This window comes from Misgurnus anguillicaudatus, chromosome 2 (assembly GCF_027580225.2).
Source record: "Misgurnus anguillicaudatus chromosome 2, ASM2758022v2, whole genome shotgun sequence".
Taxonomy (NCBI): domain Eukaryota; kingdom Metazoa; phylum Chordata; class Actinopteri; order Cypriniformes; family Cobitidae; genus Misgurnus; species Misgurnus anguillicaudatus.
In genome coordinates, this window is record NC_073338.2 from 39,577,325 (window position 1) to 39,603,963 (window position 26,639).

The following is a 26,639-nucleotide window of genomic DNA, read 5'->3' on the forward strand; positions in this document are numbered from 1 at the left end:
GCTTGTGAAAAGTTGACATAACTTGAAGTTAAAATTAGGTATTGTATTTGAAACTTAATTTTTTTAAAGTTGATTTGACAAAAATGCTGCATATTTTTTACATTGTATATTTGAAGAGTTTGGTTCCAAAACGCAATAAATCCATTTTGACTAATTTAGGTATGTGTTTTCTATACCAAGAAAGTGACAAGATGAAAACAACTATTTTCTGTTACAAACGTTCACATAGCATCTTTAGGTTATAAAAACATTCAAATTGAAAAAATTCAAATCCATAATTTAATTTTCAAAGATTTAGTTTTTTTTAGAAGTTGTTTTTTTTTTCAAAATGCTATATATCTATTGAATCAATATATAATGTGCATTCATCTTTGCCATAATATATAAATTTAGTTGACTAGTGGTATACACTGATTAAAAAAATAAACATTAATGGCATTAATCAAAACAATTACTTTGTCATACTGTATTAAGCACACTGTCATTGCTGCTGTCATACTTTGGACATCGTCTGAACTTACGTTTCTTCCCCGCCACAGAAAACCACCACAGGTTTATCAATGCCATCAAAAGTTTTATTTGTTTTGTTTGATCACGAAGTACAAAGTAGATGAGGAAAAGGTTTCCGTGTGTATTCAAAGCGCCGCCAAGACTGCCGACTGGGGAGAAAAGATCACAGAATAACACGGCGGATATTGGATTTTGCGTAAAATTAAGAATTTACTTTTTTATACTGACCAGATACAGTACTGATTTTGGTTGTAACATTTTAAAACGGCGTTTATCGCGTGTTGGAACCAAACTCTTAATTTAAAACCTGTAGTATTGAAAAATTGGAGTTAGAAAATTACAACAAGGTAGTTGATTTATATTAAAGGGCGTTTTGCAGGTAAAATTTTTCAACGGATTTGTGCAATTTGCTTGTTGATAATAAACATTTAAACTGTTATCCATTGTATTTTATGTTGTTGGGCAGTGGCGGTTCTACACGGAGGCCAAGGGTGGCCCGTGCCTCTGTAGGCATGTCACTGGCCACCCCTGTGGCCACCCTGTGCTGACCAAATAAAAAAGTATACATTTATTTTGATTTTACACGCGAGCGCCAAAAGCAGAACTAACGCGACGCAACGTTCTACACTGGCAAATTAAAGCGACGCACCCAACCACTGCACTGTTGCTGGCTGCGGGCTGCGGGTGCTGCTCGGCGAGTGTCTCAATTTGTTCCCAATCTCCCGATGTTGTGAATGTGTATGCAGGTTCGGGCACTGGTAAGGACTCTAGCTCACTTGACATTGGGACACTACTTATTCTCCTGTGACGTGGCTGCGCGTTGTGATCATTCACAGCTGTTACTCATCAACAACCGGAAAAACCAACATCTCGCTAACTTTTTAAAGTTTACACATTGTAAAAAGCGCTGTAATTATGTTCTTACATATACGTGCATAAAATTGGAGGAATATTATTAAATGTTACATATAAAAATCTTTACAATTTAAAATAAATATTATTTTAAATATTGAGTAGATTGTGGTCCCTAAATGTCTAGCAATGTGTGTTTATATTTAAACTAAAACAAACATTTGTCTTTATAAAAGTTTGCATTTCATAAAGTTTATTGAGTAGGCTCGCGTGATTTTCGGTTGGAGGGCTTTAGAAAAGGTCACGTGATTTCCAGTAAGGGAACATGGGGACCATCGATGCTCACAGGTTTTTGCGTTGCATGGAATTTTTAGGTAACTAACGTTTGGCATAATGGCAGACTACCTAGCCACAGTGCCCTGACTACTGAACAAGGGAGCTGATGAAACCCCAGCTCCTCTTTTGCACCTGCACTCACTCTTAAATAAATATGTATATGATTGTAAAGTAAAATAAAGTTTAAGGGGTGTTTTCCCGTACAGGGATTAGACTAGTCCTAGACTAAAATAAATGTAAGAGCTGGCCAACCTCAAAAAAACTAGCAATGCCATAACTTAAAATACATCAGTGTCCTTTGTTTTGCTTCAAAATGCAAATGTGTAATGTTTTTAGTAAGGCATGTTTGTTAACTAGTTATATTTCCTAATTAAACTAAGGCATAGTCCTGGCTTAAACTAATTCCTGTAACCACCCCTATAATCTTTAAATATCATTTCTTGCCATTTTTTAATGTGCCCCTCTGGTAAAACACTGGCCCCTCCTTGGCCCCCCTAGTGAAATTTGTCTAGAACTGCCACTGTTGTTGGGTATCACAAAACCCGAAAAAGTATGAAAAAGTACAGCAATTTGCAATGATTCTCCTTTCCCTCACAACGCACTGTATGACGTCACGCTGGGGAGAGAATTGACCAAAGCCACCTTGAGAGCATTGAGAATGACTATAGAAAGACGAGTAAAGTACAGTTCTGATAGCGCAGATAATAGATAAATACATACATACATACATAGATAGATAGATAGATAGATACATAGATAGATACATAGATAGATAGATAGATAGATAGATAGATAGATAGATAGATAGATAGATAGATAGATAGATAGATAGATAGATAGATAGATAGATAGATAGATAGATAGATAGATAGATAGATAGATAGATAGACAGACAGATAGATAGACAGATAGATAGACAGACAGATGGATAGGCTAGTATAGAGAGATAGGCAGACAGCCAGATAGCATAAGGTTAGCATATCTTCGTGTAGAAAGTAAACAAACAATTAACATACTCGTGCATGCTGGCTTGAGGGGGTCCATGATCCTGCCTGAAATGGGTGTAACTTTATGCGATCTTCAGCACAAACGGTTTTGGCAGCATGTCTCTAATCCTGGAAGGTGAGTGAAGCACGTCACGTCTGTTAGCGGGGACCAGCGACCCAAACGCACTCACTTTCTTACAGCCAGTAGCGGAATGGCAATCGAGAGAGTCGGGACTTTCCCGGGCCGATCTGATAATAGTTATACATTTCGAGTTATATTAGCAACACCGTCTGGCGGCGTGATGTGCGTCCGGTTCCCGCAGCCCGCTGGTCAAACTGTGCAGGCAGCCTCTCTGCTCAATAAAGTATATAAAAGTGCTCAACCTGTTCGGCAGGTCCAAACATGTACAGGATTTATAAAAATACGGTGATCAATGAGCGGTTCCTCCTCAAATGGCTTAGCCTGTCGTGATGTAAAAAGCCGCCGAACGCCTGTTTATTACAGTATGTATGCGGTCGGATCCGAGTGTGCTGCAGCTGCTGACTGCTGCTGCGTATAAATGATCGTGTGATTCGTTATAATCGCATAAACAATATAACAAAGAATCCTTTTATTTCACAAAACAATATATTTGAGATATTATTTGATAGACTAGTAAGTGTGGATTAAGGATGTTTAAAAATCTCTAGCCTGGTGGTCAGGACATGAATGGATCAAATCAGCAGATTTGCGAAGTTTTATTTATCTCCACATATATCATAAATAATAATTAGCAAGGTAACTTTGCAGTATAACACATTATATATTTCCTACGATGTATATATGATTTCCAAATTATATACGTAAGTATTAAACAGCAATAAATGTCTCATCTATCTCTATGGCTCTGGCTGAGTCTTTCTCCACTTCTCCCCAACGTGACGTCATCGCAGAATTGCGTTAAAAAAACCGTTAATACCAAAAACGTAAAAAAAGTGGTCTTTAAGACCATTTTTGAGACATTTTAAAAATTATACACATATCTTGAGTGATTTATGTACCCATTAATCGACAGTGGTGGTTAACCTGCAACATACACTTTAACCTACACCATTTGAAATGTATTTTACACTGCTTGCTGTTTTTATACTAACATTATTAGAATATCAACATAGCAAAACTTTTAAGTGTGAAAATAACTATTGGCAATTGACCCCATAAGATAATTTCCAAGTGTTGAAATGAACTCTTAAAGAGTTTATTTGTGTTAATTTTGTGTTATAGAGTTATTTTGTGTTATAGCTGTGTTAATATTCACTGTTCACTGCATCTAGCTCATGGGACTCTCTTCTGTGTAGGAGGATTCCTTCTTTCTTTATTTCTAATGTCTTTTACAAACTCATCTGTTTATCAGGGAGAATAGGTGAAAAAACAAAGTGTAGAACAAATATAAAAAAAAAATTACCACACTGTAAAAGTAGTAAAATTTAGTAAAAAGTAAAACTTAGTGCCTTGCCTTAAAGTACTAAAATTAAAAACAAAATATTTTCCAGTGACAGGATAAATTCATGTTATGTAGGTTCATGAATACAGGAGAAAGGTCTAGATTAACACTAGCTGCTGTTTGACTTACTAGAAGTTTGCATACTTTTGCTAGCTTCACCTTTGCTCTTGACTAACAGAATGTGATGCTGTGGTCTCCCACATCTCATCTTCATCATGCAGCACACGTGAGTTTTTCTCTGTTAATATTTCTCGTGGTAGTGTAAGGGTTGATATATTTGAGTGAAGTTAATGTTTGTGCAGATGTGGTATTCAAACTTTACCTCTGTTCCTCTGCCTGTGCAGAAATCATACGCGTGGTTTATGAGTTAAATGTATTTTTCTCTCCGCTGGAGTTTCAGTTCTTGCCACTGTCACCTTTTACTTGCTTACTGGTAGACTGCTTTAAGGTTAGAGTTTACATTTTACTATATAACGTAATATTTGATTATTTGAATATTTGTTTATGTGATTCATATGATTCATTAAATCTTATGAGCAAGGCTGCGTCTAAAAGCTTTGGCAGCTGACTTGTTGCCTCGTTGCAATGACTTGGAGGCACCGTTTATATATGTATGAAGGGAGCTCCTGGAAACACATTCGGAGCAAACATACTTATTATTAACAAGATGCATCACTGATATTGATATGAATGGAGCAGATTGCAATGGACAGTACTTTATGGCCGCTCTAATCCCGCCTTCCAGTTAAAAGGACCAATCATCCACCGTTAAAGAATGACAACTTTTGGGGGAGGGACTTTGTGCATGCGCAGTATCTGACAAGTCTGACAAGTCTTGCTTCATAAAGACCTGACGGTGTTGCAAATATGGTCACGCAGCGACTTCCTTATAAAGACTTTGTTACATATACAGCTTAATACATATTTTAATGTAACATTCCGAATACATTATAAAAAAATTATGTGCAGACTTATTTGTGAAAATAACAATCTGACGGTTTCGCAGTTGGTACGGTTTGTTAAAGGCGGAGTCCACGATGTTTGAAAAACACTTTGGAAAATGAGACGGGCCGACTACCAAAACACACTTATAGCCAATCAGCAGTAAGGAGCGTGTCTACTAACCGACATCCTTGCCGGGTTGCGTATGTGTGGGGTGGGTCTAGAAGGTCCAGATTCTATTGGGGTAGGGGCATGTTTGTTTGGGTGATTTCAAATATCAACATTGGCTTTCAAACATCGTGGACTCCGCCTTTAAAGGGCGTTTTGCAGGTAAAATTTTTCAACGAATTTGTGCAATTTGCTTGTTGATAATAAACATTTAAACTGTTATCCATTGTATTTTATGTTGTTGGGTATCACAAAACCCGAAAAAGTATGAAAAAGTACAGCAATTTGCAATGATTCTCCTTTCCCTCACAACGCACTGTATGACGTCACGCTGGGGAGAGAATTGACCAAAGCCGCCTTGAGAGCATTGAGAATGACTATAGAAAGACGAGTAAAGTACAGTTCTGATAGCACAGATTATAGATAGATAGATAGATAGATAGATAGATAGATAGATAGATAGATAGATAGATAGATAGATAGATAGATAGATAGATAGATAGATAGATAGATAGATAGATAGATAGATAGATAGATAGATAGATAGATAGATAGACAGACAGATAGATAGACAGATAGATAGACAGACAGATGGATAGGCTAGTATAGAGAGATAGGCAGACAGCCAGATAACGTTAGCATATCTTCGTGTAGAAAGTAAACAAACAATTAACATACTCGTGCATGCTGGCTTGAGGGGGTCCATGATCCTGCCTGAAATGGGTGTAACTTTATGCGATCTTCAGCGGTTTTGGCAGCATGTCTCTAATCCTGGAAGGTGAGTGAAGCACGTCACGTCTGTTCGCGGGGACCAGCGACCCAAACGCACTCACTTTCTTACAGCCAGTAGCGGAATGGCAATCGAGAGAGTCGGGACTTTCCCGGTGGGCCGATCTGATAATAGTTATACATTTCGAGTTATATTAGCAACACCGTCTGGCGGCGTGATGTGCGTCCGGTTCCCGCAGCCCGCTGGTCAAACTGAGCAGCCTTTCTGCTCAACAAAGTATATAAAAGTGCTCAGGCAGGTCCAAACATGTACAGGATTTATAAAAATACGGTGATCAATGAGCGGTTCCTCCTCAAATGGCATAGTCTGTCGTGATGTAAAAAGCCGCCGAATGCCTGTTTATTACAATATGTATGCGGTCGGATCCGAGTGTGCTGCAGCTGCTGACTGCTGCTGCGTATAAAATGATCGTGTGATTCGTTATAATCGCATAAACAATATAACAAAGCATCCTTTTATTTCACAAAACAATATATTTGAGATATTATTTGATAGACTAGTAAGTGTGGATTAAGGATGTTTAAAAATCTCTAGCCTGGTGGTCAGGACATGAATGGATCAAATCAGCAGATTTGCGAAGTTTTATTTATCTCCACATATATCATAAATAATAATTAGCAAGGTAACTTTGCAGTATAACACATTATATACTTCCTACGATGTATATATGATTTCCAAATTATATACGTAAGTATTAAATAGCAATAAATGTCTCATCTATCTCTATGGCTCTGGCTGAGTCTTACTCCACTTCTCCCCAACGTGACGTCATCGCAGAATTGCGTTAAAAAAACCGTTAATACCAAAAACGTAAAAAAAGTGGTCTTTAAGACAATTTTTGAGACATTTTAAAAATTATACACATATCTTGAGTGATTTATGTACCCATTAATCGACAGTGGTGGTTAACCTGCAACACACACTTTAAATAATTTTACCATTTAATTTATATGTGTCATATGTTTCTACCACTATTCTATACATTTTAAATATGCCTACTACACTGTATTTACAGTATGCTTTCGTTACAATGCAAAACGCGCTATAGACGGTTTCATAAGACACTAGGGATGGGCATTCGATTAAGTTTTCTTTGTCGATCGTCGGGAGAATTAACGATCGACTATCGATTAATCATTAATATTTTTATAATAAAATTTGTTATTTAACTTTTATACTTAAAAAATGCAATGAATACAAATATACAGCGTGTTTTTCCTCGATGAGACCTTTATTACAAGATCAACTTCTGGCAGACAGTTAAACTATGTTTCAAACATATATGTGCGTGCATGTGCGGTGCTCTAAAGCAGCGGAACCTGCAGCTGCGAGCCAGCGTTCTTAAATAGAGACCTCATTATTAGTTCCAAAATAAAAAAACAGATTCATGTTTAACATTAAATTAAACAAAAAACATAATACTTAGATCTGAAAGGTTTTGTCAAAATGTAACTCAAAATTATTCAAGCAAGAAGAAAGTGCAAGATATTAGCCTTCCTAACATTAGGCTATAACAAATTAGGCATTAAAGCCTCGTGAAAAATAACTAACTTTAGTAACTCGCATAAAACTTCTGCACCAGTCTACTGATTTTTTTTGAGAAATAAAAACATGTTTTGGGGTCAGACGCGACCGCAACCCATGGTGACCGCCAGTCCAGCCGCCGCCGAAAACAGCCGCTCTGAGGAGACTGAATGGGATGCACAGGTACCTCAACGCTAACTTATTCCGCATACAGAGTATGTGTGAAACAGCGTGCGTTTTGTGAGCCCCATTTACCATTGTATAATTATACTAACATAGTCTTTTAGTTTTTATTTGTTGTAAAACAACAGTAGACACAAATTTACTATGGTCTCCAACTCCACAATATAGCCTACCATAACCATGTTATTTGTAGTAAAATTGCGGAAATACAAATAGTTTTTTATCTGAAAAAAAAAACATTTTCACAATGATAAAATCATGGCTAATTTTCCTAAGGTAGTAAGGACAAAATGATATAAGTTTGAAAGACGGAGATGCGCACCTGTCAATCTATTACATAACAGAGCGAGGCCAGAGACAAACGTGCTCATAAACGGGAGTAATATGGAATAATGTGTGCATCTTTGAATAACTGTAAGTATACATTTCTTTTAAATATATTTTGTCATATAAAGTTCAGAGACATGGCCTAATAATGCTTTTTTCACTGTTATTGCTCATTTAGACTTATTGTGCGGGTAACAGCGTTTTTGACGCATTTACCTCAGAGATTATTTTAGCAATATTGCTTTTTTCCGGTAATAATAATACAATTTATATTTCAATCCTGTTTCATTGTCTGTTTATTCATTTCATTATGTTGTTATATTAATGTGAGGATATTTATTTGCCATATGAAATGTGCCGTTAAATGAATACTTTTATATAATATTCAAATTATATGCGGAATAATGTCTGCATCTTTGAATAACTGTAGGAATGCAGTTGCTTATTTTTGTCATAAAGTTTTGAGAAATAATAATATTGTGAGGATTTATTTCCCTATAAGACGCTTTTTGTCGTTGAATACTCTCGTTTATTATTTGGAAATCATATACATGCATAGTAGGAAATATATAATGTGGATAGACTTGCAAAGTTACTCTGCTTATTTTTATTTATGATATATGTGGAGATAAATAAAGCATTGCAAAACTGCTGATTTGATCCATTCAGATCCTGACCACCAGGCTAGAGATTTTAAACATCCTTAATCCACACTTACTAGTCTGTCAAATACTATCTAAAATATATTGTTTTGTGAAAAAAAATGATGCGGAAAAGTGTTCACAGAAAGTATCAATCACATGAACGTTTTATATGCAGAATAAGCGGTCAGCAGCGCACTGCAACGGGTGCTTGACGGATTCGCCGCACACATACGCAAACGCACTGCATACTGAGTATTTGTGAAACAGGAGTTAGATAAAAAAAATGCATTCGATTAATTGATAACAAATTAACGTTATCGACGAAATTCTTAACAATCAATTATCGATCGTCGATTAATTATGCCCATCCCTATAAGACACACATGCGTTTTTGCGGTTACGTGTCTGGTCGGAACTTTACTTCCGGTTTCTGTTTGTTTAATGGTCTGAACCTTGCTATGCTGTATGCCTGGGGTGTCAATATCGCAATGCCGGTAGATCGCACATAAGTTAACTGTGTACCCACATGCTGCTCCAAATTGGCATGGTATTAGAGTAATTGTGAAACACGTAAGTCTTTTTGAGTTGCTGTGCCTTTCTTCTCAAATGTGTTTTTATAAATCTTATGCGTGCCTGATGCAGCTCAGTCCTGTAAACTTCTGAAATTTACCAGGATGCCATCACATTCTTGCCTTCATGCGGGAGCTGATCCACGCGCCCAGTGTGTGTGTGTGTGTGTGTGTGTGTGTGTGTGTGTGTGTGTGTGTGTGTGTGTGTGTGTGTGTATCTGTGTGCGTGCGAGCGAACGAGGGAGAGAGAGAGAGGCAGCGTTGTGCTGATTTATATTCTTCTGATACTATTGTAATTTTCTTTCTAGTTTGTTTAACTAAACCGTATCTCCACTATTTTACAGTACTCGACATATACTCCAGGATTTTTTTTAACTCCTCAAAAAATAATGTAATGTAAGGGTGACATCCCTAAATCTAATGTAGAGATATATGCAGTATAGTCCACGCATTTAAAGTGTTTTTTAGCATGTAGATCTTGTCGGCTTTATCATTTTAAAAGTAGATCACCACACAAAAAAGTCTGGACACCCCTGCTGCTGTATGCAATGAGAGTGAGGGCCGGGTGATGCGAGGGGGAGTTCGGGCCAAATTGTTCAACACATCCAATTTGATCACCCACTTAAAAAATAAGCATCCCGAAGCTTACAAAGAATATGGGAAATCAGCTAATTGATGACATTTTGCACATGGGTAAAAGTGCCCAATCAGTCATTTCTGGAAATAAATTACAAAAGTAAAAAAAAGTGTTTTGGAAAATAGCTCTTTATTTGATTTTCATAAAAAAGTGTTTTCTATACAGAGATATCGGCATCGGCAAATAATGGTATCGGTCATATTGGTTATCGTATCGGCCAAAATTTTCACATCGGTGCATCACTAGCTGAAACCCATGGAAAAATATTTTCATTAATAAAATATTTCTGAATTTATGTTTGTTTCAAACTTTCAATAAAAGTTCCCCCTGTATTTTTTCCTACAACATAGAACATGGATTAAATGCAAGGATTGTTACCACATTAGCCCTGTTCATGTTTTGTATTCACTGCATTTGCTCTACGCATTTAAAGCAGGAAGACCTTCAATCACATTCATGATGTTAACAAATAAATCAAACATTTCCCTGGCAATTTAATGATATCTCCACAGTCCTCTCAAATCAAGACAAGACTGAATACAAATGAAACCGAGACAACACTGAGACCTTCAAAAAGTATTAAGACTTTTCTCTCATCATCACTAGCACCTTTATGTTTTTTTATTTTACACAGGAAAAGTGGCGGAGTATTTTTTCCAGAGTTAATATTTTTTTCCTCCAAAAGAGTTGTTTTTGCTCCGTTTTGAGTAAACAAAGTAAAATGTGTTAGTAGAGTGGGAGCAAAATTACAGAGTAACTGTAACAGAGTTAAATGTTTCCCTCCTAATTTCCGTTTATCTGCCATTGCTGTGTATAATGTTAAAAGACTAACAATAAAGATTAATGACACGCCTGCATATCTTTCTATTGTGAAAATAAATAAACAACATCTCAAAAAATATCATTTAGTAACTAATTTGAATCAAACTAATTAGAAAAACGAACACCTAAAAGTACATAAACATAATAAAAAACTAAAGTAACTGAAACCATCTTTGGGGGAAATATCTGCAATTAGATTTTTAAGTTTGGTTCACGTAGCATTTGCTTACATAGAGTTTGCGGGCTTTATGACCAACACGGCACCCAGCCACCAGAGGGCAATCAAAATATTGGCTTCACTCACCGTGACTCCCTTTGGTAACGGCCATATTGATCACTGCTGGTTAAGAAGACAAGCTGCTTTTCTGCTGGATGGTGAAGTAAGTGCATTTTTTTAATCTTAGTATTAATTTCCAGAATATTCGCCTCTGTTTTGATCTTAGTCATTTTGCCACGTTTTTTAATATTACAGAGATAACTTTCTCACGTGAGAACTAAATTAGTCCATTATTTACAGGTTATATAAGTTAATTACAGGCATAAAAGTTATCTGGAAAGCACATAACTAACATACTGATTACGAATGTTAACTGACACGGGTGAGACTTGCTTACTGCCTATGAAATGTTTGTAACTTAACATTTTGGCGGGCGTTTTGAGTTTTACCTCATGTATTTGACTCGGTAAAGAGTTAAGTTCGCGTTAGTCAGTTTGGTTTGCATTATCCCTTTCGGACGATAACGTGAGCTGGTTCTCTTGAAACTTAAAGTATGATGTTTAACTTTGGGTTGCTTCAGAATGCAAACCAACAGCGTTGTCAAAGTAAAGTGAAGTTTAATTGACAAGCGTCTGGAGTTGTGCACCACATGTACGTGACTCGGTAAAGAGTTAAGTTAACGTTAGCCAGATTGATGTGTGCATTAATGTTATCCCTTTTTCGGACAGTAACGTGAGCTGTTTCTTATGGAATGTAAGGTATTATGTTTAACTTTGTGTTTTCGGTTTCTTTCAGGATTCAAACCAACAACGGTGTCAGAGTAAAGTTCAAAGACAGCAAGAAATATATTTTCTCTTCACAACCATTTACATTTCACACATTTTTGGAATGTGGTAAGAGTTAATATTGTTAATACTTTTCCTCTAAGACATTTTTAATAGTAATACAAGTGTATGAGTGTACCTTATGGGGGTATAACAAAATAACTTAATATTAACTTGTTAATTTGGCATTGCTGGCCTTTGTCAATTTGGTTTGTCTTTTTTCAGTTGCCAAGAAGTTTAATCTTCCTACAATGAATGTCTTTGATGACTCAAAGAGGTTGATGAGGAATAATATCTGCTGACACGACCAGACTTTGGTGTCCTAGAAATCTTCATCCCAGAAAGCACAACAAGCATTGATGGTAAATTGTTTGACATGCTTATCAAGTTTTTTTTAGCAGTGTTCACCAATTCGCTGATTTGCATATGCTAATATGTTAGTTGGACTAATTCTCAGCATGCTATCAAAATTGTATGAACAGATAATCTGATTATAGATATGGATTATATTGAAGGTTGATTATTTATCTAATACTAAGGGCACGTCAGACTCTGATGGGACCGCAGTGTTGATTAGAAATCCTCCTGAAAAAAATCTAGCCAAGAAACGTCATCTAGTCCAGGTAAGAATCATCAAATTTGCCTCTGAATTACATCTATGCAGAATAACTTAAATATGTAAGGATATTTGAAACTACACTAGTCAACATTTAAAGTGGTTCAAAACCTTAAAACCAACTTTGAACTTTTTTGATCCACCTCAAATGTTGCTGAGGGTATGAAGTATACACTTTTCAGTTAATATTTTCTCATCCCTGCTCTATTTAATATAATCCCCTTCCAGATCGAAAATATCCTAAACAGCATCCCTGGAGGCGATAAGGTGACATGGTGAAAATCTTGGTAGCACATTTAACAAAGGAACATGGGTAGGTTGTTCGTACACTACTTTGTAAATTGATGTTTATGATGTTACGGGTTGTAATTGGTTTCTGTTTGTAGATCTTCCCCTTACCGAAGTTTGAAGGAAGAATATGCAAAGGGTATTATCTCCATATTCCCATGCTTTGCTGACCCCAGGAGCAAGCTTGGTTATGTAAGTATACGTTGCCTCTCAATCTTTGTGATAAAAATGTCCCGTTCTTTCTGTGTTTTTGAAGCTTTGATTGTGTTTACAGTGCACATTATAACACGTGTTCAAGGATTCACGTGTAAAAAAAAAGTGTTATTCTTTCACACAATTTACTTGTCTGTATAGCGCTGTTTTCACTGTCCTCAAAACGGGCTGATGTCTTCATTGTTCTGTGAAGTCCCTCCTTCAGAAATATGTAACGAGTTCTGATTGTGTAGTTTATTCAGTGTGTTTTGATTCGACAGCAGCTTAGCTTAGCAGAGCTGTTTGAGCTTAGCTGGAGACTGACGTATTCCTGTAGGCGGAGTTTAGTCAAAATTTGTTTTATTGATGTCATTAATTCGGGAAGTAGAGGGCTGTAGTCCAAACCGGCCATTCGTGTAGGCTTTGAAAGGTGAATTCTGTTAATGAAAATATATCGCCTGGCAGTGAACTTTGAGCTTTATCCTTTTGCAGGTGTCATTTATGCTCCAACAGCAACATTAAACACTAACTAAAATTTAAAATGAGATTAGGAAGAACGTGACCTTAAAAGGAAGATTTTTTTTGCATTATAATTGATAAGGCATTCATTTCTTTAGTCATGAAATGTAAAACAAAGGTCTTTTGTATTGTTCTATTCACAGGAGCATTATTACAATGCAAAAGATGGAAGTGGATATTTGGAGTGGAGAATTAAAACTCAAGCATCAGAGGGACAGATAAAATGCCCACGGCAACCACAAACAGGTGCATGACTTGCAGATTGATTTGCAGATTTTGGACTTCTATTTGGTGAGGCGACCACTGCAAAGTTGTTGGAGAAGTGGTTTACCAACATAAAACCAAAGGTTATTGCACAGACCTGTGGCCTCAAAAAGACTTGTAAGGTCCAAGTCCTAATCCAAAATGCTGAAGTTGAAGATGGTAACTATTATGCTATACATACATGTGCTATACAAGTTATGAATTCATGAAGAATGGCTTTAGAACCATAGTTTCAATTGTATTATTTACTGTATTATATTTACAACATATAATCCATGCTTTTGTTATTTGGAGTCCCAGATGAAGGCTGTTTTAAACTGTAAATCTGCGGCTCGCATGCTAGGCCCTTGTGGGGACCCATCTGAAAGCGCTCTATTTTTACACACTAATTTTGTACTTTATATACAAAAAATTCTTCTTTTGTACTTCTTGAGATAATCTTAAGAACATCTAAGTATACTTGTCTGTACTATCTTGAGACACCATGAATATGAACTGAAATATGCTTAAAATATATAAAAAAAAATGTATTTAGGTACCGCTTTTAGTAAACTTAAACCCATCTTTCATACAAACAAGTGGTAAATAAATAATTTTTTAAAATATATTTTAGGCACATTTTAGTTTATGTTCATTGCGTCTCAATATAGCACAATAATTCTCAAGTTTATTAAGTACAAAATTAATGTGCGAAAAGAGAGCAGTACATTATTGAAGTGTACTTCTTTTTCAGCTGGGTTTTCACAAGGGCCTAGTACGTAAGTTGCAGATTTACACTTTTAAATTGTTTTAATTTGGGACTCTGATAACAAACGCATGGTTTACATATTGTAAATAATGTTTAAAGGGGACATATTATGAAAATCTGACTTTTTCCTTGTTTAAGTGCTATAATTGGCTCCCCAGTGCTTCTATCAACAGAAAATGTGAAAAAGATTAACCCAGTAACTTAGTTTTGATAAACCATTCTCTGCAAGTATGTGAAAAAATAGCTCATTGAAATGTGGCTCCCCTTGTGATGTAAGAAGGGGATCTTACTATAATTATACTACCTCTTAATCTGCACTATTCAACCACTGCCATATAGTGCAGCTCCTTTGCATTTAAAAGGATACACCCAAAATCAACACATATTTGCTCACACCTACAAAGTGTCAATTTTAACATGTTATAATAAATTGTCTAAATGGTATTTTGAGCTAAAACTTCACATACATACTCTGGGACAGCAAATATTTATTTCACATCTTAAAGTCTTTTGAAATGTCTCCTTTAACTGTATTTCCTCATTTCAGTATTTGTAGTAGTTTGTTTCTGCTTTGTTTATTGTACCATATTATTTCATGTAATTCTTTATCTCCTCTGTTGTATTATCATTTATATTATTTTAGTGTTGTTGTCATGAATTGTAAAAATGCTGTTTAAAAGATGAGCTTGACAAATAAAATGTATAATACATGCTGTTATAGCAAGAGAATAAAATTTTACTGAAATTACAGTTTTGTTTCAGACTGATGTTTTTCATTTTCGAGCTGTTTGATGGTGAAACGTGAATTTTGTAATTCAGAAGAATAACTCTGGACAGAGTTGGTTATTTTTTGTAGTTCACTCATAATTGATGAAAAACAACTCGGGAGGGGAAGTAAATTGTGGCAGAGTAAATCTGAAATTCCTCTAAATAGAGTTAAATTGTAACAGAGTCAATTTCTTTTAGCTCTGAACCGAGTAAAATGGTACTAGAGTTGTTTTTAAAACACACTACATAGAGTAAAATATCACATGACAGAGTAAAATATTAAAACTACATTGAGCATAATTAACTCTAAAAAAACAACTCTATCAAAAGAGTAACTTTTACTCTTTTTAGAGAGGGACCAAATGTTATCTGGTATAGAGTAAAATTTTCTTCAAATTGAGTAAATTTTACTCTGGCAAATTTACTGTGTAGTCTTGTTGACAGACTGTCTCACATGACTTTAGAGTTTCACATTCATGAAACAGTTTAGCTCAGCAACAAACACCAGAACACCAAATAAGACCACAGCGATGACTCTGATCTTGGTAAATGAGCTCTTGAAATGATTAATCTTACACGTTCATTTGCTAGAGGTCGCCATTGTGTTATCTGAAAACCTATACTGTACATATCTAGTTGTTTTGGATACCTCTTACCATAGTTAAATAGTTTCTTGTTTATTAAGATGTTTGATATGTTTCTAAAATTGGTTTGCAATAAAAGTATGTCCCAATATGTGTAAGATGATTAAGAAATGTGGTTTTAGCAAAAGCTTCCACTTCGTGTTCACTCACATATTGTGTCTTTTATATGCACACTTAAACTTTGTTTGACGTGTAACTGCTTCACTTTTCCTGCTGTTGGGTAACCAAATCTGAGGTTATTCGTCTGTAGTCTGCATTTATGCATTTGACAGACGCTTTCATCCCAAGGGACTAACAGTGTGTTACAAACTAAAAAAAAATTCAGCATGTTTTCCCAGGTTCAAGCCCCTGACCTATTGGCTCTACCACTGAGCTGTACAGGACTTGAAAATAGTTTTTAATAGTTGCTTAAAACGCTTGTAGCTTCCACCACATTTAAAGATCATTCAACAACAAAGATTTGGTTTATAGCAACTAAACTGCAACGTCGTAAAGACCCATCGTTTGTGGTAGAATGTACAGAGCAGACCACCATGACCTAGAACATCAGGAAATGCATCACTTAGAATAAACGTTACTGCAAAGTACAACTTTGCTAACAAAGATACACGATGCTATTAATACAAATTAAAATATATATATTTTTTTAATTATGATTTATTATCTTATTATCTATTATGAGTAATTATATATAATTATATCAGAAGTCCACTATGTATTTTTTCTTCTTTATCAAATCTGACCAAAATATGGGCCGTTACATAAACAGAATCAGTACACTAATGTAATAGACGTGTGTGTGTTTGTGTGTGTGCTGAATATACATACACACAGTATATATATTTAGCTGCATGTGACAAAAAAACGAAACAACTCTCATGGCAAGTCATTATTTAATAACCCTTTCAGTGAAACTTAACAGACTTTGTGTATTTCTTGAGGGTCACATCATGAGTGCAAAAAGTGGGTTGGCATGTGTTAAGTTTCTTTGCAGTTGTGCTGCTGTGGTTTTTGGTTTTCTCGATTGCATCGCTGAGTGTGAATCACACATACGCAGGGGATAATAAGAAAATGACACCTTTTAATCCTGTTTATTTCACAAAATCAAGTGTAATGTCATCTTCCCGGAATCACTTCTTACAACGGCTCTTAAAATTCAGCCGTAACTCGGGCAGACAGATTAAATCTGCTCTTTGAAACAATTTAGATTTTATCTCTGTTTACTGTAGATCAAAAGAATGATAAAAGGCATGATCTCATAAAAAAAGAGAAAAGATGATTGAAATCAAGAGTAGTTGAGGTCAAACAGCCAAGTACTAGATTTTATCAGCTAGTATGGATCAGCTAATACAGTATATACTGTATATATTTTTCAAACCCTAGAGAGAGGCTTTGCTTTGTTCTGTCTATATAGGCAGCTTCAAAGTTTACAACTTAAATGTGATGATATAAGTGACTGATTTCACTGTACAGTAAAGCGCTCCCTTACACATCACAGTAATGCACAGGAACAAGATAGTATTAGTATACTATTGTATTATTGTACACATTTACAAATGGCACACTTCTTTAATCCCAGCTGGTTCAGAAAGTTAAGATGACGCACATACACACACACCCCAACTTCCCCCATTAACCTATGCACTTTCACACTGTTTAAACATTTAACCACAAAGATGAGACACACAACCCTAGTACTGACTACTGCAGGCATTAAAGACCCCCTAAAAAACAAGCAGGCCACCATGACCTATAAAGTTTGAACTGACAAAAGTACAAGGTACAAGTAGAGGAGGGCGGGGCACAACCTAATGCTTTTCGCTTTTTGGCATTCAAAAAATATCTCGCGGAAAACGTAAAGTTTGTTTGTGGGATCTAACATTATCGTACAATTACACCGAATGTGACAGAAGTGCAAACGTTACAACTTACACAATAGGTGGTGTTAATTGTAACAAACAGAGAGTTTGTTGTAACACCTGTTAGAAAATTTTATGAATTATTTAACACAAATAATTCAATAAAATTCTGTCTATACGTATATTGTAATGGATATTGTTGATTTATCTGCTTATAAGAGATAGATATTCACACATTCATCCATCTATGATCCTTCATGCTTGTATTATGCATCAATGCATATAAACATATTTTTTTTGAAAGAATTGCATAATTAAGACAAAAACTGTTAAGCTCTCTCCATCAAGATAATGCAACAACAAATTGATCCTCATTCTTTCTCTCGTTTTGTTCCAAACTCTTCTTGGGTTGTTTGGTTGTCCTGTACGCTTACGGGAGCTGTCTTTGCTGACAGAGTAATCCATAAGCAAGCGCATAGCCCGACAGGCGTTAACGCATAGGTCCGCATTTGTCCACGACACTGGCTGCGTCCGAAAACTCAAGGCAATGACTTGTTGCCTCGCTGCCTCATGAGGAAATGACTTCGGACTCGGAGGCATGAAGGCAGCTCAGAGAAAGGCTTTCAGGCGCACTTCAAAGACAGCGTGTTTGAAATATAAACAGAGAGTGCCTTTGTGATAACTAATCACATATTTGAAAACTACAAAACTAATTTCTCACTAGAAATGCAATTAAAATGTGTAAAAAGTGAAAATATACCTTTATTTACACTAAATTTGAGCTCCAGTCGCTTCCTTGGCCGCCATTTTATTTTTTTCGAACTCGCAACTGTTGTCATGTGGTTTTTACGTCAGTAAAGGCGGTGACAAAGGGTCACATGGATATTAATGTCATTGACAGGAGACTGCACTGCCCCGTGTCAATGTTTTGAATGGAAATTTTCTCACGATTTACAAGTTGAAAACATTACAGATATTGATAGTAATCAGCTGGAAAAAATATATAACACTGGCATAGTGGTTTTTGAATATCTTACAAATTGCACCTTTAAAATAATATAAGGTTGGATTTTGTTGAAAAAAATACTTTAAATTCTCCAAAACACTCTTTTTTCAATATCTTAACAAAAACACATCAAAACTTTTCTCAAATTCACAGGAGATCATCTTTATGACAATAAGAGAAAAACACCAAAACACAGATTGCTCGGCCCTATAGACGGTTTCATTGGACGCACGTGATACAGGTCTGGATCCGAACCGTACTCCCGGTTTCGTTTTTTTAATGGTCTGACTAGTTGCTAAACTGATCTCTTGAACAAATGCCTCGTCGAAAATAACAAATGTTTTGGTTTCCTAGATAATCTATGTGTTGTTTTTTGCTTGTTATATAAATAAACTAAGTTTAAAGAACTTTGTTGTTATTTATTCTTAGCGGAGTTTACCGGAAGTTACGTGCGGAACGCGACAGCCGCTTGTTTATGTTGTTACTGCTGAAACCGTCTAGAAATATTTAAAGTAGCCGTGTTCCAATTAACCCTGCATTAGTTTGTGCCCCGCTCATCCCATACAAAACTTGCGCAATGCTATTAACTTGACTTTTGTTGTTTTTATGTTTATTTTTTGTTTTCAATGACTTACTAGTAATTAATATAGTGTGTTCATAATCTGGTAAATATGATATATTCATTTCAAGTCAGATGATACAAAGAACATGTTTGTAACAGTCTAGAAATAAGGAAAACATGCAATAATAAACTTTTTACACCATCACAACAACAAATTTTCCCATAAAATGTTAAATAGAAATATTTTAATTAGATTTGTGTGTAGTAGCACGAGAGCACATTTTCAAAAAAGCACCAATGGAAGTGGAAATTTCTGTGGGTGATTTACTGACAAGGGGCACGTTACAGAACAGAGACGCAAAAATCTCATAATGACCAACCTAATCTACCAAGAGCAGCTCAAATTAGCATTAGATATTTTTAGGAGTTATGAACAATGGCATTTAATTGACAAAAGCAAATCAAACCTGATTCATTTAAATACTCTTCTCATATAAATTTAAAATCTGAAAGGGGAACTTCTACAAATGATCTAGTAAGGTCAGTCACAAAAACAACAAGTGTATCCACGCCTTTCCAGCAATAATTTTTTATTGCGTGTCTTTAGCAAATCAATAGTTGTTTAAATGGCAAAAGAGGTGTTTGCAAGTGGTTAGTACATCTGGCCTTATATGCTTGCTGACTTAACAAATCTTTCAACCTCACAGGAAGTGGCCGCAAGACAGGTCTACTATTCCTGAAAATTGACACATTTCTTATCTTGCTAAACTAAAACTGCCAAGCCAGCACATACTGTACTTTCATGCCAGTCCAGACTGTTTTATTCAAATACTAGCTGGTCTCAAACAACACATTTAAAGCAGAACAACACAATCATGCTGCCCATTAGCATAACTTAGCTGGTGAAACTGGTTCACCATCATAGTCTTTCTGGTGAAATTGTTTAGCTGGTCGAGGAGCTCCCAGATCTCTGCGTTATCTCAGTTTGCAGACATTTTTCCGCGTGAACGTTAGCATTTACTAGGGATGCTCCGATCAGAATTTTTGCAGGCCATGCCGATTACTGATTTGTTGTCTTCGTGATCGGCCGATACCAATGCCGATACCGATTCTTCAAGCTGATATGCAAGCTCTTTGATAACTGTAACTGTTAACATTTCTTTATAGATAAAGTAATACCACAGATGTTGCCTTTGTTATGGTACTTGCAGTAATTAGGTATATGAACCTTCAGGGCCTTCTACACCTTCAGAGAAGGCCTAAAAAATGTATAATAAAAAAATGTTATAATAATAATAATACTAATAAATAATAAAGTTTTCAATAAAAATATGTTTTACATTTTTTAAATTGCTATTTAATTTAATTTAATTTAATACAATACATGTAATATATTTTCTCTCATCTTTGTTCTAACGTTAAGCTTACTGTCAGGTTCATGTCATGAAAACATATTATCCAATCAGAATCGTCTGTCTCTATTAAGGCCCAGTTAGCTGGCTCATTCATTGGTTAGGACTTGACGAATCCCAGGGAAGGCCAAGCTATGTGTTTTGGTGTGGAGAGTGACGGGCAAATCGACCAATCACGCTTTGATTTCAAGTGGGCGGGTAAAAAACAAAACATCGTAAGCCTTCATGAAGTCCTAATCATAGACTGTTAATATTAATACAGTCTAATGGTCCGAATCCCTGCGGTGAGAGTGGTTGAGTAATTGGGGGAAGACATAATTGACGTTGTGGCTAGCTTGATAGGGTTAAGATACACTCAAAAAAATGCTGGGTTGTTTTTAACCCAGGGCTGGGTCACTATTGGACAGAACACACTGCTGGGTTCAAATGACCCAACTGCTGGGTTGTTTCAACATGGTTGATTGACAATAATCCAGCAATTGGGTTAAAACAACCCAGCAGCTGGGTCATTTGAACCCAGCAGTGTGTTCTGTCCAATAGTGACCCAGCCCTGGGTTAAAAACAACCCAGCATTTTTTTGAGTGTAGGGCTGAGGTAAAAACGTAATGACTTATGCGGGTACTCATAAAGAGCACAGCCGGGAGAAATGCGTGCAGAGGAGTGCTGCGCATATCAGACCTGAACACGAGAAGAATAATGGGTTTAACTATACTTTCACTTCCTGACAGTTTCACTTGTTACATGAGGATAGTAATGACTGACGAGACGACGCCGAATTACATACAATATAATTACCTAACTAAATCTGAGAGAATGCAAAAACATTCAAATATTTTTTCCTCCCTAGATAGCCCGACGGGCAGGGCGGAGATACAATTTGGTAGCACGACAAGAATTCGCAATAGCCCCGGGACCTCGGGCTAGCGATTTTGCGAGCCCTGGATATTATAACAGTTATAAGCCATAAGGAGGTGCACTGAGAATGCAGGGTGCTACATTTCCCCTTATGAAAAAAGGATTAACAGGCTAATGGACATACAGCTAAATATTAATACAAAAAAATAAATTAATTAATTAAAGAACATAATTTAAGCTTGTTAAATGCAAATTTACAGAGCCTCTGTCGTTACAGAGCAGCAGAGTCTGTATTTGTGTTGACCAGTAATTTTAAACTTTAAAACTGCATTTAAAGGCAGACGATGCCAATTCTGTAATTTAAAGGCGGAGTCCACGATGTTTGAAAAACGCGTTGGAAAAGGAGACGGGCCGACTACCAAAACACACTTATAGCCAATCAAATCAAATCAAATGCCGGTTTGCGTATGTGTGGGGCGGGTCTATCAACAGAAGGTCCAGATTCTATTGGGGTAGGGGCGTGTTTGTTTAGGTGATTTCAAATATCAACATTGGCTTTCAAACATCATGGACTCCGCCTTTAACTTTGCGTGCTCAGAATTTTTACACGTTCGCTGTATGATTTTACGAAATATGAAAAGCCTAGTATATTCTGAAAAGAAAAATTTACGAAAAAAAAAATTCTCTCAATTTATTTGGGTTTTTATTCCACCCATGCTCACTTGTCTCCATTTCCCTGTTTTTAAAAATTAAGGAGGTGTAGTAGAACCTATTCATTAAACTTGTGACTTTAATTTATTGCGTCATGCGTAATTGCGCATGGAGAGGCATTTGCACTTCATTGCATCTTTTGAAGGCCCCGCTGTATTATTCACGGTTCACCACTGATTGTTTTAATAAAGAATCAAATATTTCTTTTAAAAAGAGCTTATGTCTGTTAAAGGAATGAAAATAAAATGCTTCACAGTTACTGTATGAATTAAATACACATGCATTCGTAGTATAACAGTTCCTTAGTCAAGAGCAAAGAGTGATTTTATTGAGAGATGAATTAGGTTACTACAGCTTTAAGACATGAGAGAGATCGCTCTTTTCATGTGCACTCATGACAAGCTGCTGTGTGTGTGCGTCTTGTGTACGCGGACAAGACCAGCTGTAAGAAAAATGAAATTTTAAACTGTCAAAACTTTAAAACACATGCAAATAATAAACTTTCAGCATGATGATGCAATGTTCGTGATAGATATGTGTTGTATACGCTGTTTTCAAATATTCGCACTGCGTAAAAATGGTTTCTAATTGCAGCCGCATTCAGGAGACATATGATGACAAAAGTAAACAGAAAGATCGGTTCATGAGATCGGCAAATTTAGGGAGTATCGATCGAGTCATTTAATGCCATTATCGAAGCATCCCTAGCATTTTCCCCTCACACACTTGTTCCTGCACAGGACATATTACGGAACTGATCCCAGAAATGTTAATAAGCCCCCTCTCTTGAATCAAATCTGGGGTCAGGACGTGTTTGCATTTACACAGAATTTTCACATAGGCAATCAGGCAATTTTCAGCACAGTGTGTGAAAGGGGTAACATTTGCATTAATCTGTGCACTTTTACACTGCCGAAACATTTAACCACAAAGATGAGATATGAAACCCTGATAATGTCTACTGTACAGATTATAGACCCCCTAAAAAGGAAGCAGGCCACCATGACCTAAAAAGTCAGGAAATGCATCAACCAGAGTTAGAATTTAAAAAGTAAGAAAACTAAGTAGTAAAACTTTGTCAAACATGCACATTTAGTGCTAGCAGTTCTCTTTTCCAACTTTGATAGAGAATTAAACATATCTTTCACACATAGCCCTACGTATGCCAAAATCAGCATGCCAGCCACTTTTTGGTTACACAAACATTTTGCGAGCAACTCAGCAAGTTATCATTTAATATATTTACAGTGATGCTTAAATGTAATATGACCACAATGTTTGCCATTACTAATATATAAAAACCAGTGTTCTGGTTAGTTTATTTGGAATAACCCCAATAGTCGGCTTGTGGCGTGAGACTGGTAATCTATTGGTGGGAGGATGTTCCAGGTGTCCCAGATTTGAGCTTAAATAGGGTGCGTCTTTCTTCAGGGTGGCATTACAATTGACAATCGTGCCGTAAAATGAAGTTACATGTGTTGTGCTTCTCTGCAGTTATGCTGCTGTGTCTTCTTGTCTCTAAGACATCACAAGAAGGTGAGTTTTTACCGTACATACTTACTCCAGATGAACACTAGATTCATTGCTTTTATTTATGATGACAGTGGGTATTTTGTTTATTGGTGACTGATAAGGTAAAATAGAGTCACATCAATTGTCTGCTTTTATCTCCATTAGGTGCACCTATTCCTGAAAGCTGTTTAAGAACTACAGATACTAAAGTTCGTGTGCAACTTCTGGCAAGCTACTTTATCCAGCGCAAACCCTTGTACTCTGTGGAGGCTGTGAGGTGAGGACTGATTTAAGATTTTGCTGACTAATTTTGTAATAATGAACGGTCCAAGTGTGTTGTTTTTTATTCTCATTTTATCTCTAGTTTTAACAAAATTACCATCCGTTCTGCAGATTCTTAACAGTCAAGGGGATCACAATCTGCTCGGATCCCAACTCACCATGGGCCAAAAAAGCTATGGCGCACTTGGATAAAAAGACACACACAAATATGACATCAGCTAAGACTGAACACAAAAAACACAGACATTAATATTTTCTTTTTAATTTTTTAAGAAAATGCACTTTATTGTAAGTTATGTGTTGTTAATTTTTTTATGCAAATAATATAGCATTTTTATTACACATAATATTGTATTTTGTTGATATTGTATATTGTGTCATTTTCTCCCACAAATGAATGTAACTTGATGTACTCTTGTACCTTTTTATGTACTCTATAATTCAATCCATTTCTATATGTAGAGGTAATATTGTTAAATAAATTATATAACTAACAATTTTAGTATCCCTTTGTTTATTATTAAAGCTTTTATTTTTTTATATAAATACCCTAGGTTAAAACAATAAAAAGAGCAATGAAACCTATTTAAAACCAAACTAGGATGCTTCTTGGTAAATTCAACCAGGCATTGTATGAGTAACATGTAAACTTGTTTTAATAATTGAATTAATCAGTAACGCATTAAAATAATTAAACGCAATTAATTGAGTCAGTCAGACCACCAAGGCATGGGCCGGTATGAGATTTTGGCGGTATGATAACCTTAAGCAAAAATACCATGGTTTCACACACTGTAAAACCTAAAAGTTAACTCAACTCAAACCATTTAAGTACGCCGGTTGCATTAGTTTTAAAACACATACATTTGAGTACTGTGAACTTAAACAAATTGAATCATATGCACTTATGCACTTATATTTAAGTTCACACTACTTAAATATAACTGCATAATTGCACATGACTCAAGCTCACAGTACTTAAATGTATGTGTTTTAAAACTTAAATGGCCTACTGCAACCGGTTTACTTTAATGGTTTGAGTTAAGTTAACTGTTAGGTTTTACAGTGCAGTATTGCTGTTTTGACATTGCACTACTAAAATTTTTAGACGCCAACATATACAAACTTTTAACTGGACAAAATACATTTTATTATTAAGCAACATACAATATGTATGCGGGGTAAAAATAAAGCCTTTTAAATTACAATTTTCTTTAAAAAAAAATATTTTTTCTCACATATATTAAATGTAAATTACATGACTTAATGATTTAATTAATTTTGTGTAAACACAGCTTATACCTTTGAAACAGTATCACAGAAAATGTTAGTTGTTTTGAAACCTTGACTCTTTAAAATCTTGGTATACCTAGAAACCAGTAATCGGCCCATGCCTAACCACCATCACCACGTCCAGGCTTTATCCAGATTTTTAATGCTGCACGGACCGATTGGAGTGTGCCTCTGTTTTACGCACGCACGCATGCAGGCACACAGACCAGATCCACAAATAACCAAGAGATGCGTCCCGCGCGCATATTATTTTAAAATGCTCTCGCAAAGCTTTGTCATACAGTATGCCAACCAGTCTGCATCATGCCGCACACGTGCCTCTTGGTGGTTCGTGGATCTGGTTTTGTGTGTGTGAAACAGAAACACGCAGTTTAAGGGAGCCCTTATGATGACTTAACCGTGATATTTTTAAGCGGTTAATAGTGAAACCGGTTAATCGCTGCATCCCTACGTCTAACTTTGGCATGGTTATCTTCTTTTTGACACAGTATGGAGAACAGAACAAGAGCTGCAAGAGAACAACAGATGTAGAACAACAGATGAAGTTTAAGAAGTGGAAAGAACTACTGTATTTTCTGGACTATAAGTCGCTCCGGAGTATAAGTCGCACCAGTCAAAAAAGTGCATCATGAAGAGGAAAAAACATATATAAGTCGCACTGGACTATAAGTTGCATTTATTTAGAAAATGATTATTCTTTTTAGGGGCATTTTGTTTGTTAAAGGGCCATTTCACCGATAGGAACATTAATCTTTATGGAAAGTGAGTCATATTTGTAGTCAAAATGTAATATAAATGTAGACTTGTGTGCCTATTTGGCCGAGAAAAGACAAAATGTGACTTTAGAGCACATTTGTATGAAAAACTACAACTCCCACTATGCACCACAATGCACAGCACTGCAAGCCACTCCCATTAATCGGAACACGGCTCAGATATGATATTATGTACATAAATGCCACGTTAGTGGCAAAGAAAATAGCCATCACCACTGTGTCTGACACCAATCATGACTTACTTTTAAACGTGATGTTACATTGTGGTACACACAATAACACTCTGGCCTGGTGTGTAGCAAAGTCTTATTCAAACAGTAACGTGCGGTTTCAGATCCGCAGTATAAATGTCTTTTCAAGTAGTTAAAAAAAGGGTATGCATTTTAAATGTTTATTTAGTTTTACCAATTTTCTTTTTGTCTCTTGTTTACTGTAATTACATCTGTGTAATATCAGCCTCACTGCTCTCACAATATAGACATATAAAACACCGCTCAGATATGCTATTGTGTATATA

At 36.0% G+C, this 26,639-nt stretch overlaps 2 protein-coding genes and 1 long non-coding RNA gene across 4 annotated transcripts in view; 2 read left to right on the plus strand and 1 right to left on the minus strand.

Annotated features, from left to right (window-relative positions):
* LOC129442860 (uncharacterized) overlaps window positions 1–24,550 on the plus strand; it is a 37,047-nt gene extending 12,497 nt beyond the window's left edge. Inside the window, exons 4-6 of the mRNA XM_073871606.1 lie at window positions 23,709–23,795; window positions 23,937–24,048; window positions 24,165–24,550. Of these exons, the coding sequence (XP_073727707.1) occupies window positions 23,709–23,795; window positions 23,937–24,048; window positions 24,165–24,303 (338 nt within the window). The 3' untranslated portion in view covers window positions 24,304–24,550. The remainder of the gene's footprint in view (window positions 1–23,708; window positions 23,796–23,936; window positions 24,049–24,164) is intronic.
* The window catches only part of LOC129442857 (uncharacterized), a 183,223-nt gene that overhangs the window by 83,217 nt on the left and 73,367 nt on the right, over window positions 1–26,639 (minus strand). The gene's annotated exons all lie outside the window — the stretch shown is intronic.
* On the plus strand, window positions 10,583–15,150 carry LOC129423311 (uncharacterized). The gene is made up of 7 exons (XR_012358344.1): window positions 10,583–11,154; window positions 11,787–11,884; window positions 12,041–12,177; window positions 12,355–12,438; window positions 12,660–12,744; window positions 12,818–12,911; window positions 13,574–15,150. It is a non-coding gene; the product is annotated as an uncharacterized lncRNA (long non-coding RNA).